The sequence below is a fragment of the Typopeltis vanoorti genome, chromosome 13 (assembly GCF_054136105.1).
Source record: "Typopeltis vanoorti isolate ZY-2024b chromosome 13, IOZ_Tvanoo_1.0, whole genome shotgun sequence".
In the NCBI taxonomy this organism is placed as follows: domain Eukaryota; kingdom Metazoa; phylum Arthropoda; class Arachnida; order Uropygi; family Thelyphonidae; genus Typopeltis; species Typopeltis vanoorti.
Genome location: NC_143561.1, coordinates 51,813,342 through 51,833,442, shown reverse-complemented (window position 1 = coordinate 51,833,442; position 20,101 = coordinate 51,813,342). Strand labels below are relative to the sequence as shown.

Below are 20,101 nucleotides of genomic sequence, written 5' to 3'. Positions count from 1 at the left end.
AACAATATAGGTCCCAGTACTGAGCCCTGTGGGACTCCACTTGTAACCTTCTGCCTCTTTGATATTGCTCCACCATATACAACTCTCAGATACCTATCGGACAGCCAATTCCGAATCCAGTTGACCAACTCGACATCCAAACCTATGTGCTGCAACACTTAAATATCAGCTTATCATGTGGCACCCTGTCTCGAATGCCTTTGCTAAATTCAAGAAAATGGCAGTATATGCCTTTCCCTCATCTACTGCTCTCGTAACTTTATTATAAAAGGCTAGCATATTACTAAAACAAGAGCACCCCTTAACAAATCCATGTTGACTTTCACAGATAATATTACCCTCATCTGCTCAATGCTGTATACGGTCCCTGACTAATTTCTCCAAGATCTTAACTACGGATGACACACAAACTGTCCTCGCATTACATAACTGGCCTATAATTAGACGCTTCCAGTCTGCTACTGCCCTTATGCAATGGCACTTACTTTCCTTCCATTCCCTGGGCATCTTTCCCATAGCCAGACTTTCATTGAAAAGCCAGGTCAAATGAGCTGTCAGTTCTTTAGCACATTCTCTCAAAACTCATGGTGAAATATCATCCAGACCCACAGCTTTACTGACATCCAGAGTACTCAGTATTTGGAACACACTCTCCTCCTCCTGCACGTCTAAATCTCGAACCTGCCCTATTCCTCTAGTATTAAAATTTACTCCTCCAGGATGAAATAATCCAGTAAAGTGTTCATTGAACAATTCCACTATGTCCTCTGTATCAGTTACTCTATTCCCATTTTTATCCCACATTGTCATTCTTCCACAATCATTTCTCCTCCTACGGCCACATAGTTAAAAATTCCCTAGGATTTTCTTTGGATCTTAGGGCCAATCTCTTCTCATATTCCAGTTTTGCCTTCCTCACCATATTAGTCATTCTCCTGGCCTGAGTCATATTCTTCATTCATCTGCTCTCCATCCCTCTCCTTATATCTCTTCCATTACCTTTTTTCACCTGCAGTTCCTGTTTGATATTGTTTGTCATCCACTTTACACCAAATTGTGTCCTCTTCGTCACTTGTGGAATACAGCTCTATTTCTGCTAACAAATATTCCTTCACAATTTCCCAAGAGCTAATGATATCCCGGTCTTCCAATTTTCCTGCCTCTAAGACTATTCTAATCTCCTGCCTTATAATTCCACATACATTCCCATCTCTTTGATACTCCTGCATGTCTACTCATCTTCCAAGTCAAAACCACAGGGTCACTCTCTCTCCAGCTGGTGGGAGAGATGTCATCTCAGTTCTTATCAACTCTTCTGATGCTATGACCAAATCCAAAACTCTTGAACCACTTGTTTCCTTTATTGCTACATGCATCTTCCTCTCCCCAATTTATACTGCTGTAATTAAAATCTCCCATAACAATCATTCTTCTTGCACTTGACAAGCTCAACTGTCTAAACATCTTCTGGTCCCCACGCTCTGTGCTCCTTGGTTTGTAGCAACACCACTAAATATCCTGTCTTGCCCACCTCTACCTCATACCATTTGCTTTCAGAATCATAAGTGTCACTGCCTTCCCAAGTCTCCACTCTTAGAGGACATAAGTCGTCACTTATCATAAGCAGTACTTCACTACCACACTTTCCCTTCCTATCCTGCCGAAAAATGCTGTACCCTGCTACTTCTATTCCTGTTATTATATCCTCTTCCGTCAACCATGTCTCAGTGATCCTAATAATCTTTGGACAGGCTGATGCTATCAGTGCCACTAATTCCTCTCCTTTATTCCGGATACGCCTGGCATTAGTATAAAGCATAAAAATGCCACTGTTTCTATATCTAGCATTATCCCCTCTAGACCCCACTGGGCTCAGCATTACCTGATGCCATTCCCCCTTTTCCCAAATACCCATTCCCACAAGATGTCACCCCTGCTACCATCCACCCTGGACATTCTAGTTTCCTGCATTGACACACCAGTTCGTTCAGAACAGCAATCTCTCGAGATGCCTACATCCTTCCTCATTCAAATGCAAGCGGTCTCTCGCATACAATTCTTTTCTGTTCTCAAATGCCCTCCAAGCATCTACATATTCCAATCCTCTCTTCTGACACATTCTAGCTATTATGTTATTCAGTATTACTACTCTTCTGCTCAGCTCATCACTATCATACCTAGGCAACACACACACACACACATACTATCTTTCCTCTCTGCGTCTTCTTTCATACAACCTCAAGCAAGAATCTCATATCTCTTGGTACCCAATTTACATTACCTCTCAAGGCATTCGTTCCTATCCTCACAATCATCTCATCCACCCTTTCACCCCTCTTAATTGCCATATTCGCACTTTCTTTTGTTTCTCCAGGCAAATACTCCTCACGCATCCTGTCTTGCACACCACAGATCATTGAATCCCCACACATTATACACATTACATCTCTTACCACCCTGTTCCTCGATTGCTCACATGCATCCCTCAGTCTCTCTCTCCTCTAATACTTTCTCTCTGTGTTCCCCTACTTACCTGCCTTCCTGATATCACTCTATCCCTGGTTCCAGTGCTCCCTCGCATTCCTCTCATTCTCTTTCTCCTACTGTTTCCATTCTCTCCTCTTCTATCATTCCCATAACACACTCTCATTCCCTCTCTCACTGTTCCTATTCTCTCCTCTTCTACCATTCCCATAACACTCTCATTCCCATAACTCTCTCTTCTACTGTTCCTATTCTCTCCTCTTCTACCATTCTCATAACTCTCTCTCATTCCCTCTCTTCTACTGTTATGAACAATAAAGTGAGCTTTTTCTTCTTTAAATGATACATTGCCATAGTTATCCTATAATTATACTTCATCATCTAATATACCACAGAATACAACCTTTACAACTAGTTGCCTAGTGTTGCACTACGTGCAGCTGCAAACTTGACTTACCTGTCTGTTTGTTTACTTGGTAAAAAAGGATTAAAAACCTAGCTTATAAAAATTGCTTGGTATCTTTTAATACCACAGAATAATTAGAGGACTGATTGTATTCTAGTAATGTACTGTAAAACTGCATTAAAAGTATTTTAACATAGTTTTTTTTTTTAGTTTTCTTGATGTAAAAAATATTTACACAGCCTAAGGATTGGTGTAATAAAATTTTTAAGTAATGCTAAGCAGCAATTCTTCACAGACATTTCTTCTCACACAAGAAATATTAGCAGCATTTAAAAAATTTCTGTCTATTATACACTGGTGTCCAAGACCTAAGAACAAATGAACACTCTTTCTGAAGAGTATAACCACAAATTCAGACGAATCAGCTTATGGCAATTTGTATAACTGACAATTTTAAGTAGAAAGCGGGTACACATTCAAATTAATTTTGAGTAGAAAGTGAGTGCACATTCAAATTAATTTTGAGTAGAAAGCGGGTACACATTCAAATTTTTGAACCATGCACAAAGCAGTCGTGGTAGCACTGAACAGGATAAAAGGCAAAAGGCTGCACCAAGCGAATTGTGTTTGAAAGACATCCTTTTTTGTGAAGGAATAAAGTTGCAAACTTGAATGTCTTGTAATGGCTCAGAGCCATCATCTAGATGATTTCAACATGTGGAAGAATTATTTGAAAGCTTGAAGAAGGCTGCAGAATTACTGATATTCCCAGAAAGTTTGGAATCTCACATGGCATTGTATCCAGGCTCTGGGCAGTATTTCAAACCAATGGGATGTGTTCCAGACGATTGCTAAGAGGTTGCCCCTCACTCTACCACAAAGCATAAAAACATATTTTTGGTTATAACAGCAAAACATAATCGATGCAAGTTGGCTCCATTCAAGCACAGGTACACAGATATCTCTATAAACTGTGGCAAGACGTCTATGACAAGTAGGCTTATATGCAGAAGTCCTGTAGTCTGTGTGCTTTTATCCATAGCTCATCGTAGAGCATGTTGTCAGTGGTGTTGTATCCATGAAAATCGGACATCAATGGGCTAATGTGCACTTTACAGATGAGAGTCATTTTAGTCTTTCCTCTGATTCTAGATGACACTTCATCTGGCATGAAAGTGATGCTGGGATCATGGTGTGGAGAGGCATTACTTAATGGATGCACTGAGCTATAAGTGCTGGAAAAAGAGATATTGTAACAAAGTTCTTCAATGACATGTCCAATTGTTCTGTGGTGTCGAAGGCAAAGAATTCATTTTTATGGATAATAGCACTACATTGTACATGAGCAGTGGAGATACTTCTGGAGACTGAGGATATTAATTGAATTGAGTGGCCAGCACAATCTCTAGATCTAAACCCAAAACAACATGTTAGGGGGTACAATAGGGAGACGCATTATGCTCAAAATTCCCCTTTAGGAAACATGGCCTTATCCTTGCTCTGAAGGAGGATTGGGCCAGTTTGCCTCAAGAACTCCTGCATCACTTGGTGCTAAGAATAGTACGACATTGGCAGAGTTGCATCGCAGTTCGGAGGTGACATATTCCATACTGAAATGTCTTTCTGCATAGTTTTCTGTAAGCACTGTACATTAATTCCTTAATGATGTCGTTAGGAAATTTGTGACTTTTGCCACAAACATATTGCAATTTCATTTGTATGAAATTTATAAGACACCTTTTGTGTAATATAATTTATTAGTATGCTGGCAATTTATGTTCACATTTGGCTGTAGTCATGAAAATTTTTTCATATACAGGTAAAAAGGTAGTTCATCCTTAGCTTTTGGACATGTGTGTGTGTTGTTTAATTAATTATTACTTCTTTGGATCCCGTTGCAGGCAATGACAAAAGCCTATCCTGAACTACCACTCTATCAGAAACCTGAAGAAATACCCCTGTGGATAATCATCTTAGCTGTTTGCGGAGGCTTACTTTTGCTCATTGTTCTCATTATTTGCTTATGGAAGGTATGTTTCTCATTATTAATAAGCATAAAATTATAATATAGAATATGTTGAAATTGCTGTAATGCCTTGGTAAACTTCTCTTCAATGTGTACATTTTCTGAATTATCAAAATCATATGGTTTATTTTTGTGGAATCATTGTGGTTTATTTTTTCTTTAGTTGATAACTGAAATACAAATTATAGACATGTATAGGTATTTCTTGTGAAATATTTGAAGCCCAGTACTCAGACATTACTAGTAATTTCTGTGCAAAGGACCTTTGCACTGTTTTCTCTTCTTGTCCTTATTATAATATCAAAGTAGAGACATGAGATTTATAAAGCAAATCTGCTCCTGGTTAAAATGAAATGTAAGTCCATGTCAAAAATCAGGCCATCATTGAACTTGACAGCATTATACCCTGTTCATTCCATAACAGCAACAGAATATCTTTAAACTATAGCTGCAAGCTGATCACAGAATCAAGTTGTTTTTTAAGCTCATGTAAATAGAACCTGTTAATTTCCCTAATGACTGAAATGTATCAGATATGTGAACCATAAGTTAAGAAGAATGGTCATGATAGCAGCTGATTTTATGAACAGGCAGTGTATAAGAAATGTGTATTGATTTTGGAATGTGCGAAATTAGTTTAATAGAGATTTATTTCATTTAGAGGGAGATGACTTGTATTTGAGTGGATTTGGCATCAGGAGCCTAGAGCAGAGCTGTCATAACCACTAAGCAACAGAGGAGTGGCAAGTTTAGAGGGCATCAAAAACTAGCAAAATTGTATCTCCAGCATAAAAATACTGTTTGTTATTGTTTTAATTTTACATCTTTTTCTTCTTCTTCCTTTCCAATAATAGTCCTAGTGACCTCTTCCCGTTCTTTTTAAAGGCTATCCTCTATTCCTTCTCCCTTGAGGTCAATATCTCTGTATCTCTTTGGGAAGTCTTTTCAATTTAGGGATGGCAAAATAGTGATTGCCTAGAGGTGACATATACCCTAACAATGGTCCTGGCCTAAAGAAATTATTTATTAGAGTAAGACCTAATGCATAAGGTCAGGGAAACTAGGTCGTTATAGAGGAACCCTGAGAAATGTAAGTGCAGCTAAGGTATGCAGATGTCATAATGATATAAATGTCAGTAAGGATAGTTGAAAAGGTAAACCTGTGTGCATTTGATTTGGACTTGTGTGTGTGTGGAGAGGGAAAGAATAAGTTGCAAAACTGTGCAACTTATTAAGCAGACTGCAGATGTGAATAAATGAAAAAGTTGGGATGTGTGGCTTGTTAATATGCATAGACAAATGCCAGGAGCATTTGTGTATAGACATAACAAATCACACATTAGGAATTGAATTATCTGGCCTAAAATTGTTGGCATTAGTGAAACCTAGCTCTCAGAATAGATGGAGTAACTGGAATCAAGTGCAAAGGATATAGTATTTTTAGGAAGAATAGAAGAGTTAGGAGAAGAGGTTGGTATTATTTATGATAAAAATGATTGGAGGCCATTTAGGGTAGAAGCTCATGAAAGAAATAATATCACATGTAGCAGTGAGTTTGAGGCAATCTTGGTGCGAAATGGAGGCTAACAGGATGAAATACATAGTGTGGTATTGCTACAGACCTGGAAGTCCTATTTATAAATGAAATCCAGTTGGGGACAATGAAATGCATCTTCCCAAATTACCATGATAGGTACTAAATGAGTAATCATTGTGGTTGCCCGAAATTATTTGAACATTGATTGGTTAGCAGAGAAACTCATGATAAGAATGAAGGAGAATTTATTGAGTAGTTGCAAGACAACTTCAAGCAGCATGTGAAAGAAGGAGCATGAGATCTAAGAGTGTCAGATTTGATTGTGGTGTTCAGAATGAGTCTTAGTTAAGGATATGAATGTTTTGCCACTGCTTGGTGACAGTAATCATGCCTCACTGAATATGGAAGCAGCTAAGTTTATGGATGTTCCAATTAGGACTGGTTACATGCTGAACTACAAAGCTAGAAAGTATGACAAACTCAGTACAATACTGTGTTCACTCCCATGGTATCAGTTACTGAACTGGAAGGATATCATCAATGCATGGGAAGATTTGAAAAGATGCTTAAATAATGCAGTATCTGAACAACCCAAAAGAATTTTATCATTATGCTGCAAGTAAAAAAAAATGAATATAGACGAATAACTTTACTCATATAGACAGTATGCTTGTGTCAGAAGCAAATGTGATTATTCAAATAATGAGTGCTCACTCTCTTGTGTATGCAAGAATGGGGAGGAACACAGCACCAAAGTGGTACCACTATATTCAATGAAGAGATAGAGGTTGTATGAGAAAGGAGGTAAGAGAGTTGTTGCATAACCTAGATATGAATTCAGTAATTAGTATACATGCAGATTGTTAACATGTTCAACAAAGGAATGTTCAACTAAGTTGGTTAGACTCTTGACATAGTTATAGAATTTGAGTCTCAGCTTAGAAAAAAATCCATAGGAATGGAAACAAAGAATGTATGATAGTCCCATTGTACAAGGGCATTACTAAAACTGGTATGTCTAAGACCTAATCAAACTTCAGTACTAGTGGTGAAGATTTTAGAGAAGTTGGTAAGAATTCACATACATTTCTGCGTGTGGGCTCTTATCAACAAGGATTGACATACAAGCCATGCAGTTGGGTCTCTGTATTCACAGATTTGTGTTTTTGCTTGACAGTTGCAAAATCTCAAGTTTTCGATCTCACAGTGAGTGTAATCCGAGTAGGATGGCTTGTGACCTTTGTGTGTTGTGTGCATCTGTGTTAAGCTACTTTTGCTTATGGAATACCCATGAATTCTAAACAAATTGCATTTAGTAATCAACAAAAGTCTAAAAGGGCCAAGAAAGTGCAGATTCTAGATAAATTTTAAAAAGAGCTCACATACACGGCCATGTGCCTCTTGTTTGGTATCAACAAAAGTAACACATGATACATAAGGAAACAAGAAACTGAGATCATAGAGACAGTGCTAACTGGTGGAATTCTTAGTGCTAAATATGCAGCTTATGTATATGATAAAATGATGTTAATAGTAGAGAATACACTGTTCGGATTAAAGACCAACACAAAAAATACTAAATAATACTAAAGCTTATCAGCTATAGTATTATTTCTGCTAAGGCCCTCATTCTTTGCAACAGATTTTAAGCCCCCCCCACACACACACCCATACCAGCAGAACTGCAGAAATAATTTTCATTGCCAGCAAAGGGTAGTCCCAGAAATTCAATAGGCATTATTCACTCTGTGATATAAATATAATGGACAGGTCTGCTTCAGTTGATCACAAAGCCTGCAGCCTATCCTGTGCAACTCAAGAAACTCATCAAGTAGTAAGAATATAAACTGGTTTTTCAATGCTGATGAGATGGCATTATTCTGGAAAAAGATGCCTCAGTACACCTATATACTATCAAACAGAAGAAGGCAGTACAATTTTGAATTATGCTGCTAGTTTATAGTAATGCAGCAGGCCATATGACAAAGGTTGGCCTAATTTCCTTGCAGAACCCAAATGCCTGGAACTGATTCCACCACTGCTTCATCCTAAGTCAAAGAATACTTAGAGGAAAAATAGCCCCCATTTAAAGTTCTACTCCCAAAAATAAAGGAGTTGGTGAGTAGGTTATGAGGACTTAAAGGAGAAGGACATCAATGATTTCGTTGATGGGCAGGTGACAGTGCTAATGGATAATGAACTCGAGTATGTTGTTTGTTCAAACAAGGACATTCCTGAAAAAGACAACTTTTGCATCGACACCTAAAATTTCTTGTATCTCTGAACTGGAGATCTCACCGTCAGCAAAACCTGCTTATTCTCCAGTCTCTTAGGCCCTACTACTAAGGAGAACTGAATCCTGTGGTGCATATACTTTGGTGCATGCCTTGTTCTTTTTGTAATAAAATTGTGATGCAGTATTTTCAAACTAAAATATCACTCATTATTGTAAAACACAATTAAAAACTTAAATATAAAGAGCTAGTAAGCTTCATTTTGGCAATATAAACAATATTTTAAATTAAGGGGATATAAAATCCACATTGTTTTAAAACCGAATAAGAAACTCAAAGATTGGAATCAGAGAGTTTCATGCCGAATATAGTAAACTATAAAGTATCAGCGACACTAGCATGAACTAATGCAAGTGACCGTAGTACGATATCAGACAACTCGTTGCAAAGGTGGGGGAAGTTCAGATCGCTATTCTTAGGTATTATGGTCTAGCTACTCACTGATGAAGCCTCAAAAAAGGCTGAAACCGGTCTGGGTAGTGACCAGACCGGTTTCAGTCTTCCATAATGTAATAACAGCATACATTTCCTAGGAAATGTGTTTTTACATTATGGAAAATACCTAAGAATAGCGATCTGAACTTTCCCCACATTTGCAACGAGTTGTCCGATATTGTACTACGTACTAGGGCCACTTGCATTAGCTCACGCTAGTGTCGCCAATACTTTATAGTTTACTATATTCGGCATGAAACTCTCTGATTCCAATCTTTGAGTTTCTTATTCAGTTTTAAAACAATGCGGATTTTATATCCCCTTAATTTAAAATACAATTAAAAACTTTTAAACACAGTTGAACATTTTTCTGCTAATTGTAAATGACTGTGTAAGTGTTTAGATAAATGCACAACACATCTGGGGCTATTTGGGCAAGAGTACAGATTTTCACGAGAAATGTTGAGACCTAACACTTGAATATGGAGAAGTGACTGTACTTTGCAAGGAATACCTGGATTTACTAAGGAGGGAATCATGTCTGAGCAATTTGGTCCTATTTTATAACAATGTTTTAGCTGAATTGGATAAAGGGAATGGATACACTATGATTTTTGTTGGCAATAGTAGGCCAGTTTACAAGAAGAATCTGCTAAACACCTGGCAGGTGTCTAGGGACTGTGGCTGGTCTTTAGTGGAGTGAATAAGGGCTGCTAATTTTTATATATGTATATATATCATCATCATCAGTGGTCCTAACAGGTACTTAAGTGCCCAAGACCTTCCACTTATTCTTGGACTTCGCTACTGTAATTCGAGGATAAGGTTGTTAGCCCCAGCCACCTGCTGTGTCCTATGTCTGTAGATGCATGTGTTCACAGGGCTATTTGGCCTATTCTGGGGAAAGAAAAACCAGAGTTTCCAGGTGAAAAAAGCCCCTACCTCCATATGAGACCGGCTAACACCTTTTGTCAAAAGAGACCAGATAAAGGTTCCTCACGTCATGGATGGGAATTGAACCCAGGCCTTTCCTACCAAAAGGCTTTGTCTTATGCTTTATGTAGCCCTCACCCACAAAAGGCTTTACTGCCATGTCAGCACAATTCATCATGGGAAAGTTCTTCGCAAGAAAATTTGAAATCCTATTGTCATGTCATTCTTATATTTGAAAAAAAATAAATAAAGAAAGAAATATTTTATGTATTATTTATTATTTTGATTATACTTAGCATTCTGAAATTTTTTAGTCTGTATATAGGATAGATAGGGAGAAAGGGCACCATATTTAAGAATATTTAGGGATAACAGTTATTTCCAACTAATATTTATAATTAAAATAGTTATTAGGGAGATAAAACATTTAAGAATAGTTATGGAAAAAAGGCACAATATTTAAGAATATTTATTCTTCTAACCATTCACTATTTTTCTGTTCCTCGCAGTTAGACATCCCATCCAGGTGTAATATTTTTTTATCTGAACTAATTCAGAAGGTGAGGTGTTGCAGTTATTGAATGCATGTGTATTTTGAAAATCACTGTCCTTTTCCTGCATAGTAAAGACATCTTGTACGTTGCTATCATTTGAAGAACTAGTTTAAGATCATAGGTGCACTTTTTTACATAATTTTACATAAATCCTATCATCATTATGTAAATCAGCATAAGCTAAAGTGCCATCTGCAGCTGCAATACTAAGGTGAAAGATGAATTTCATAGCCCAGTGTGAGACTACCATCAGCTTATTTGGAGGCTTGAAGTGGCTTGAAAAAATTTTGTGTTTGGTCTCTAGAGCAGGGTTTCTGGACTATGTGAAAAAATATATATCTATAAAATAGAAAAAAATCTGAATCATTGCCATGAAAAAAAAAATTATATTCAAATTATTTTACATTTTTTTTTTTTTTTTTTCAGTAAAGAAGGCAATATAAAACAAAATTTCTTATAGAGCAAAAGGCAATTTAGCTTATGCTGATTTACATTTACATGATTTTATTATAATTTTCTTCAATATAATTACTCAAAAGTGCATGATCTTAAACTAGCTCTGTAAACGATAACAGTACAACATATTTTTCCTATGTAGGAAAAATGGAGTCATTTTAAAAATACATGTGTATTCAATAACTGAAACACCTCATCTTCTGAATTAGTTCAGATAAAAGGTGCATGTGTGTGTGTGTCACATCTGGATGGGTGTCTTAGTGCACAGAAAAATAGTGAATGGTTCACAGAATAAATATTCTTAAATATGGTGCCTGTTTTCCCCCTAAATCACCCTATCCCAGTTTAGCAAATGTTAATATTCCATCAACAGAAAGAATATTCATAAATTTTTAGGAGGAAATAGAAATTAGGAAACTCACCTATCAATAAAATATTACTTTCACTGCATAAGAATAAAAATATGAAATAGAATTAAAATCTAAATAAATAATACATAAAAAACTATATTTTGTGAAATTTTATCTTGCACTGCATTTACTTTTCATATATTGATATCAATGCAATATCGTTTCAATTTTCTACCGAATAACACTTTCAGTATATTTTTTGCACGATGAGTTTTATCCTGCGATGAATTGTCCATGAACCCTTTTTCTGCAAACCTATAGTACAAACAACAAATCACACAATAACCACACTAATTGACTTTAATAAAATGAAAGTACAGATATTTCGTACTGAAAATGGCACACATCATCATACATTGCATAGAAACAAGCAAATCAGAGAAACGGGAATACAAGATATTCATTTTACACAAATTATGGACTCTACAACCAAAGTAGATACCAATTAAAAACAGTTGCCATGCGATAGAAATTAATATTAATAAATAATATTATTAAAAACCATTTTTGATAGTTACATAAAATGAGAATCTCTCAATCTTTTGGGAGAGAGAGACAATTGTTCTGATTTGGATTTGGCCGATGTAAAAGAGCTTCGCAACTTTCTTTGAAAAGGCATTCATATTTAAAACCTCTTCTATGTAGAAGATGAGCTTCATCCCATTAGATACTGTTTAATGTCAGTACTATTTTATGCCAGACCAAACTTTTTTTCATGTATTCAGTATAATATTGATGTTCATTAATTCTTTTTTCCACAGAATTGCCTGTCTGCCCAAAGTATGTCAGATTATTTTCACAAGTTATCTGGTAAATGCCAGCTAATGATAGAGGTGACAGTTTGTCTTTTGTAGATGGCAACAGATGAGAAATTTTGTTGATAGGAAAATATGTGGGAATAAGGTGATACTACTTCAAAATTCTATCAATTTGTTCCGAGATGCCAGAAATATAAGGGATTGGAATCCTGCGGTCTGTTGAAGAATCCTAAGGTGTTGGAACATAGAAGTTATCTGCTGGATTTGATTAGGGTTATAATTATTGAATTCCATTAAAGTTTTGATAGTGAGAAGTTCTTTTTGTAAGCTTGAGGGAGAGGAGCACACCTTATGTGCTGTATTAATTAAATGCTCTACCAGTAAAGATAGGTTTCCGATAAACACCGGTTGATAAATTACCGGAGACTGTGGTGTGCGTAAGAAGGATGTCCAAGAATGATAAACTACCAGCCTTTTCTTTTCCATGGGAAATTGAATGTGTGGATGAAGGCTATTGATTCATTTAGGAAAGTGGTAAGTTCATTTTCAGAATGAAGCCAAACAGCAAAAACCTCATCAACATAACGAAACGAATGAGAGGGTTGGGAATGAATGGATGAGAACAAGGTATCTTCCAGATGGTTCAAAAAATAGTTTGCCAGAGGTGGAGACAGAGAGCTCGTACCTTCAACTTGTCTACAGATCTTATTTTTCCAGCTGAAATATCTTGATTCTATAACAAATTAAAAATCATTGAATTTGTTATAGAAATCTCAATATCAGTAGGGTAATCATCATATCAGATAATGGAATGTTGGTAAAGAGCAAAACAATGTCAAAGCTGACTAATAAATCTGACTCTCGTATTTGAATATCCTTGATTTTTCTCAAAATGTGTGGAATGCTTGATGAATGATCTGGATTGTCCAGTATCATCGTCATCATCAAATTCCTGCCATGTACCCTCAAGGGGTGTACAGGATATCATAGTACTACATGAAAAAATAATCAAGACTCCAACATTATCAGATCTTATATTTCTATCGTCTAAGGCACTTTGTACCGTATCAATCCACCTATATCTTGGTCTTCCTCTGGGTCATTTTCCTGCCAACCTGGCAGAGAACACTTGTTTTGCTAATCTTTTTTCACCCATTCTGTTTAAGTGACCATACCAGCTGAGATTAACTCTGCTAACGCATTCCTGGATGCTGATAATGTCAAGTTCTTTCCTAATATCCTATCCTCGTTTTTAATATGATATTGCCATTGATGCCATCTCTTCACGCCTCTAATCTTTCTCAGGACTCTCATATCGAACAATTGCATAACGAACCAGTATGATTGTAGTATAGCTTGTTTCCTGTGTATATTTGTACGCTCCAGAAGATGACCTTGACATAAAGGTCGAAACGTCGAATTGTAAAATTTTAGTGATAGTAAACTAAAGTTTTTATTCAAACACGGTAGTTGCCTCCATAATTTCCAAAAATGCATTCGGATCACCGTGCAAGCCTAAAAGAAAGGTACAATACATTACTTTTCCTTTGTAATATGTTTATTTTAGTTTAGTTTCTTCCTGTCCTAAGAAAACATAAGCCAAAAATTGAGAATATCAAGGTTTAACAGTTGTTTATCATTATATGTGCCCTTCAATTGGAAAAGGCCTAAGTTTGATTCTCGTTGTGATGGGAGGAATCTTTATTTATTTATTTATTTTTTTTTTTTTTTTCCCATTTGAAGGTGAGTTAGCCGATCTCATACAGAGGTAGCATGTTTTTCCCTCCTAGAAACTTGGGGTTTTTCATCCCTCATACATGCAATTTACAGACAAAAAATATTAGTGATGGTATTGGTGTAGCGATTTGGGTGGGATGGTGGAGAGTTCTGGAGTGGGTGCTCTTCCTTGATGAGTCTTTGAACTCCTTAGAGGTGTCAAGAAATAATAATGGTAATAATAATAATAACATTATAATTATCATGAATGATATTTTGTGTGAAACTTTATTTTTAAATTTGTATTTTATTTTCCCCAGCTGGGATTCTTCAAGCGAAAGAAGCCACAATATGGTGTTACATATGCCAATGAAAAAGAAAAGGAAATGAATGATTTATAAAAGTGCAAAGAATTTATACTATAGAAAAAGAGGAGGAAAGAAACATATCATTGTTATCTATTTTATTGTTGCAGCTTTTGTAAAAAAAAAAAAAAAAAATATCTGTGATTTCACAACATACTCTAGTTTGAGTGCTGAGCTTGATCTTGAATAGCATGTTAACTTATAAAGACACACACACACACAGAGAGAGAGAAGCAAACTGGTTTTTTTACTGTTTCATGGGTGAGTCACTGCATATATTTTAAATCTTCAGTTTAAAATAATTTCTTTTTAGGTGATATGATGATATATCATGATTAAATAATTCCATTGTCATAGTATACATACATATATACATATATATTATGTGAAGTGTGATTAATCACTACATTTCACTACTGTCTTCATCTAAGAAGATTTCGTTATTGTATTTATACTAGTCTGGATTAAGTTGGATTGTTTATGCTTTTAACAATTAACTTAATATGTTTTGACAGGTGGACACTTTACTCCACTGATGATTTTCAGTGTATTTTATATTTATGACTGCCCTTTCTTCTCAGTAGGCAGTACTTTCCCCTCATATGCAGTACACTGAGTTTAATTTCTGACTGATATCTTCTTGGAGAAAGGGAGAGTATCACTGTAAAGTTATGGCCATCTTTAAATTCCTTGTTCTTGATTTTTGAGCTGCATTTATTTAACTTCGATATAGTATAATATGTAAACTAACAAAATTTGTATGGTGTGGATAGTAACTTCTAAAAATATATTTAAATTATTTGTACATAATTTCATAAGTATTATTATTACTAATAATATTTTCCACTGCTGAAAGTTTATGTTATGTGAAAAATAATATTTTTCACATAACCTTGTTGGCCTAAGTTGAAAATGCAAAATAGTGATTCTTTTTTTTTGTTATATTGAGCTGTATGTATGTGTGAATCTATTAAGCAAACATTGATTTTATATACACACATGCACACACAATAAGCGAAATGTCTGTGTGCACATGCATAGTGTAAATTCACTTTGTCTTAGTTCAAGTAACTAATTAATATGGAGAAAAAAATGCCTAATAATTATAATAATATTTGACTTGAGTGTGCAAAAGAGATAATAAGATGTAAAAATTTATGCAATCTAATATTGTTAATATGCTTGTTTTTGTTTACTCGTTTGTTTGTTTCAAATTAATATAACATATTAGAAAAAAAAATATTATTAATAATATTTGAGTATAAATCTTACCTTTAGTGTTCTTGTTATTCTCATAATGAAGTTTAATTTAATTTTTGTGTCTTTTATGAATGCTTACAAAGATCTGAAGTAAACTTAATTTAAAATCGCTTTATTAAAAACTATGGCTCTTCTTGCTGTTGAATTTTGACTTCAAGTCACTAGAATATATTATTTTAAGAAGTGTCAAAAATTATACAATTCAGTTTATTATATTTTTAATATGATATATTGGCATAATTTTCAGTATTGTATTTTTAAAACATTTCCTTACTGCTAATTTGAAATATGTGTTCTTTCAATCATTTTTGTCTATGTTTTATGACTGCACTTTTACACATGTTCGCTGAAGAAATACCATGGCCTGTCTTAATATATTATCATGAATAATACATCTCCATTAAAATGCTGCTGACATCCTGATATATTAAATATCAGGATGTCAGCATTATCTTTATTAGCTAGTCTTATCTTTTTGAAAATACTTATTAAAGTCTTTTGTTTTTTCCTGGTAAGTTCTTATCCCACATAAGGAATAACAATAGATGTATTCATGAATGAATACATCTATTGTTATTCATCTATTGATCAAAAATCAATGCTAGTTTATTTTTGATCTGTAGTTAAAAGAAAAGTTTTCCATAGAGATCAATGTGCTTTAGTGGTACTTGATAACACTAGAAGTATAGTATTAGATACTGCATTTTTCAACAAAGCTGAGTGAGTGGTGTATTGATTATATTTTTTTATTAGAGAAATCAGTGATGCAATAACAAATTTAGTGCAAGTTATGTTGTAAATTTCCTTTTTTTTTTTTTCATTGACTTAATACAATGACTTGATGATTTCAAAAATTTATAGTTCAATTAAGGTAATTTTAATTATGTGGGATTCTTAAAAAATATATGTGGGGGACATTGGGTAGAAGAATGAATATAACGAGATCATCTTTAGTGAATATAATTCTTTAGGGATGATACGGAGATCATCTCAAGGAATTTTATTCATTGTGTATTTCTTTCAGAAATCTCAATCATTTTAAAACCTATTTAAATTAAGAAAGTGTATTCTTAGTTTTAAAAAAAGTTTAAAGGTATTTAATTTTAATTGTTGAAACTTATTTTTTTTTTCATCAGTAAGATTATACTACATACCTGCCACTTTTTCGCAATGGAAAAATCTGGAGATTGCCTAATTTCAAGTAATTTCGCTCTTTGAGTTTCTTATTCGGCTAAGAAACAATATGGCATGCAATATCCCTAAATTTAAATAAGTTCATGTAGCTGAATTGAAGCCTTTGGCTCTTCATATAATTAGCCTAATTTCAATTTTGAAAAAAATGTTTTTTTTTTAAATAATGTATTAATTTAAGGCATTCTCCTGAATTAGTATGGTAGATTCAGAGAACATAAAGTATGCTTCTTTCTTAAGTCCTACATTGCTTCAAAAAATGCAAGAACATCAAGGAAATAGAACTTCAGTATTAACAGAGTTCATTAATAATAAACCATCACTGTTGACAGTCAACAGTTGATGCTTTAAAAAAAAATCAGAAGAGTAAAATAATGAGTTAAAAGCGTAAGGTTTAAAATAAAGAAAGATGGTAGGTATGATACCATTACAGAAAATATAAAATTTTCCTTTAAAGAATAATTATATGGCTTGGAAACTCAAAAAGTTGTACTACTTCAGTGGACTGAAACTTATGTCATTTAAAGATTATTTTAAAGTATCTTAAAAGATACTCAACCATGCATGCTGAAAATATTAACACACTTCTTTCCTAAAGTAATTTTTTATGGTTATTATATCTCAATTTTATGAATTTTTGATATCTCAAGTAAATTGCTTTACTTTGTATATAATTTATACAAAAGATCTCAGAAATATTATTTTTTTTCTCTCTTAATGCAGTATAATAGAGAGTGTATTTTTGTATTTTAGATAATCGCATATAATGTCATTGTATTTCAAATTTTTATGTTGTTTATTGATTTAATTGTTACATAGAAGTGGTTATTTTCAAGTTGCATTTTTAGTCCTTTTTTTTTTTTTTTTTTTGACTCGTAGCAGGGTTTTCAGGTTTTGTTCATAAGCCTCATATTTCTGTAGAGGTTTATTGTGATTATGACATATATTTTAATTGTCTGTTTGGCATATACTTTAGTTTTTGGTTTCTCACTGCTTTCAGGTATGAGTGAGTGCATATGGAGGCATTATAGTATTTTTTTATGGGCAGATAAAGACATTTCCTATAAATGTGCCCCTATTTCTAGTTATTTTATTTACAATGTGTACATAGTAGCAAATTTAATATTATTACTAAGGTAAGTTCAATCCTTACTTCCATCTGTGCTTCCAGATAAAATATTAAGCTCAAAGATAGAGCTGAATAAAGTGCCAAGAAAGTAGAATAATAAAAGAACAAAGCATCTTTGTGAATTCCTTTCTGTTGAAATATTTATATGTGAACAAAATGTGTAGGTTGTATTATAAAAAGCTGTTTTGCTATGCAGATACATCAGGTGGATATATTAATAAATGATGCAAATTGATTCACATAACAGTAGCAGTCAGTAAGTTTGCTGTTATGAATAGAAGAGTTTGAATTAACTATTTCACTTATAGTCAGAATGCTGAAATAGTGTTTACAGGTGGGAAAGACTTTGCACAAAAGTGCTTGTATAGGATTCAAAATGGCTTATTTTTATTATTATTTTTATAAAGCAGGTCTGCAACAGACGTAAACAATGCGAGCTATTAAATGCTAACTAGACATTTTGCCACAAAAAAAAAAAACTACTGTTAAGCTGTAGAAAATAGAAAAGGTTGTTTTCCTGAAATAATTTTAGTAAGTAAATTGTATTTGGGACATAAAAAATCATCACATTATCAAACCTTTAGTTAACTAACCCTTGAATGGGTTAGTATTAAATAATTTTTGGTATAGTACCATGTAACTGTACTACTTTCAGTTATCTAAGCTTTCAATTATCCTACTGGCAAATTGTTCTCCCACTGTGGTTGAATGTGAAAGATTATTGTATTTTTTTATTTGCAATATCTGGAGAACAGCATTGGAAATAAATTTTATGTGCCATGTATTTTTAGATTATATGTATGGAGGGGGGGCAAATTATTGATGTGTTTGAAATTTCATATATTTAGCAACTGTATATGGAAGGGAATACCTTATTTGCATATTCTCTTAATAAAAAAAAAAATTTTTTTTTTAAATCAGTTGAATAATGACATTTCTTGCTTTGCAGTTAAATAGTTCAGTATTTTGCAAGATATAAAGCAATACTTGAAATGAAAGCATCATTTCAGAAAAAAGTGCCTGAGATTTTACAATAGCATGCTCATTTACTACTGGCAACTACTGGTTTTTGCAGTGATATAATAAACCCATTAAAGAAATATTTTACTTTTTTACTAATAAGGTAAATATTATATAATTTAGTATGGTATTTGCATATGTTTATTTACTGAGTTTACATATTCAAATACTATACTGTGGACAACAAAGATGCTCATTAAAAATAGTATTCCTCAAGAGTTTGTCGCAAGAATTTTCATAGATGAATATAATCAGAGTTTTCTCTGTATATTTCATAACACTGCCAAGAAGTAATGAACATTGAGTAATGAACCCATTGTTGATAAGTAAATTGTCTATTTTTGATTGTGTGCATAATTGAAATTGTAAAAGATAATGGTCTGTTTTTGCTGAATTATAGTTGTATTTTTGAAGAAAGGTGCATTTAATTTTTTAGAACTGTTTGTTGCAGATTTCTTATAATCACTGTTTAATTTATAACTCTGTTAATGATTGCCAAAAATCTTGGAATCTCATGTAAACTTTCCTAAATATTTGTTTTAAGGTTGAATTGTTGAATAAAATATTAAAATATTGATTACTGGTGTAATCTTCTTATTTTCCACCTAAAGAGAGAACACTTATTTAAATGTGTAAAATTCTCCTATAAATGTGGGTGAGGAAAATTAGAAACAACTTTATTGACACAGGAATTTTCAGTGTATGGCTGGTAACACATTTTAGCTGTTTTATCCAACCGCCCATCCATCAGTGGCTTTAACAGGCACTTAAGTGCCCATAGCCTTCCAAGTATCATTGGACTTTCCAACTGTAATACAAGGATAAGGCAGTTATCCCTTATCCTTGTATTACATTAAAGGTGAGTTAGCTGGTCTCATATGGAGGCAGAGGGTTTTTTCCTCCTGGAAACTCTGGTTTTTCATCCCTCAAAAACAGACAAACTGACCAGTAGAACACACACAATTTACAGACAAGAATACTTAGAGGTAAATTGTGTGTGTGTTCTACTGGTCGGTTTGTCTGTTTTTGGGGGGATGAAAAACCAGTTTCCAGGTGGAAAAAACCCTCTGCCTCCATATGAGACCAGCTAACTCACCTTTAGTCAAAAGAGACCAGGTAAAGGTTCC

At 34.1% G+C, this 20,101-nt stretch overlaps 1 protein-coding gene across 1 annotated transcript in view; it reads left to right on the top strand.

Moving 5' to 3' along the window:
* Positions 1–19,551, top strand: part of LOC150100151 (integrin alpha-PS1-like) — a 573,942-nt gene extending 554,391 nt beyond the window's left edge. Inside the window, exons 26-27 of the mRNA XM_090402382.1 lie at positions 4,792–4,920; positions 14,330–19,551. Of these exons, the coding sequence (XP_090258508.1) occupies positions 4,792–4,920; positions 14,330–14,410 (210 nt within the window). The 3' untranslated portion in view covers positions 14,411–19,551. The remainder of the gene's footprint in view (positions 1–4,791; positions 4,921–14,329) is intronic.
* The last annotated feature ends 550 nt before the right edge of the window (positions 19,552–20,101 follow it).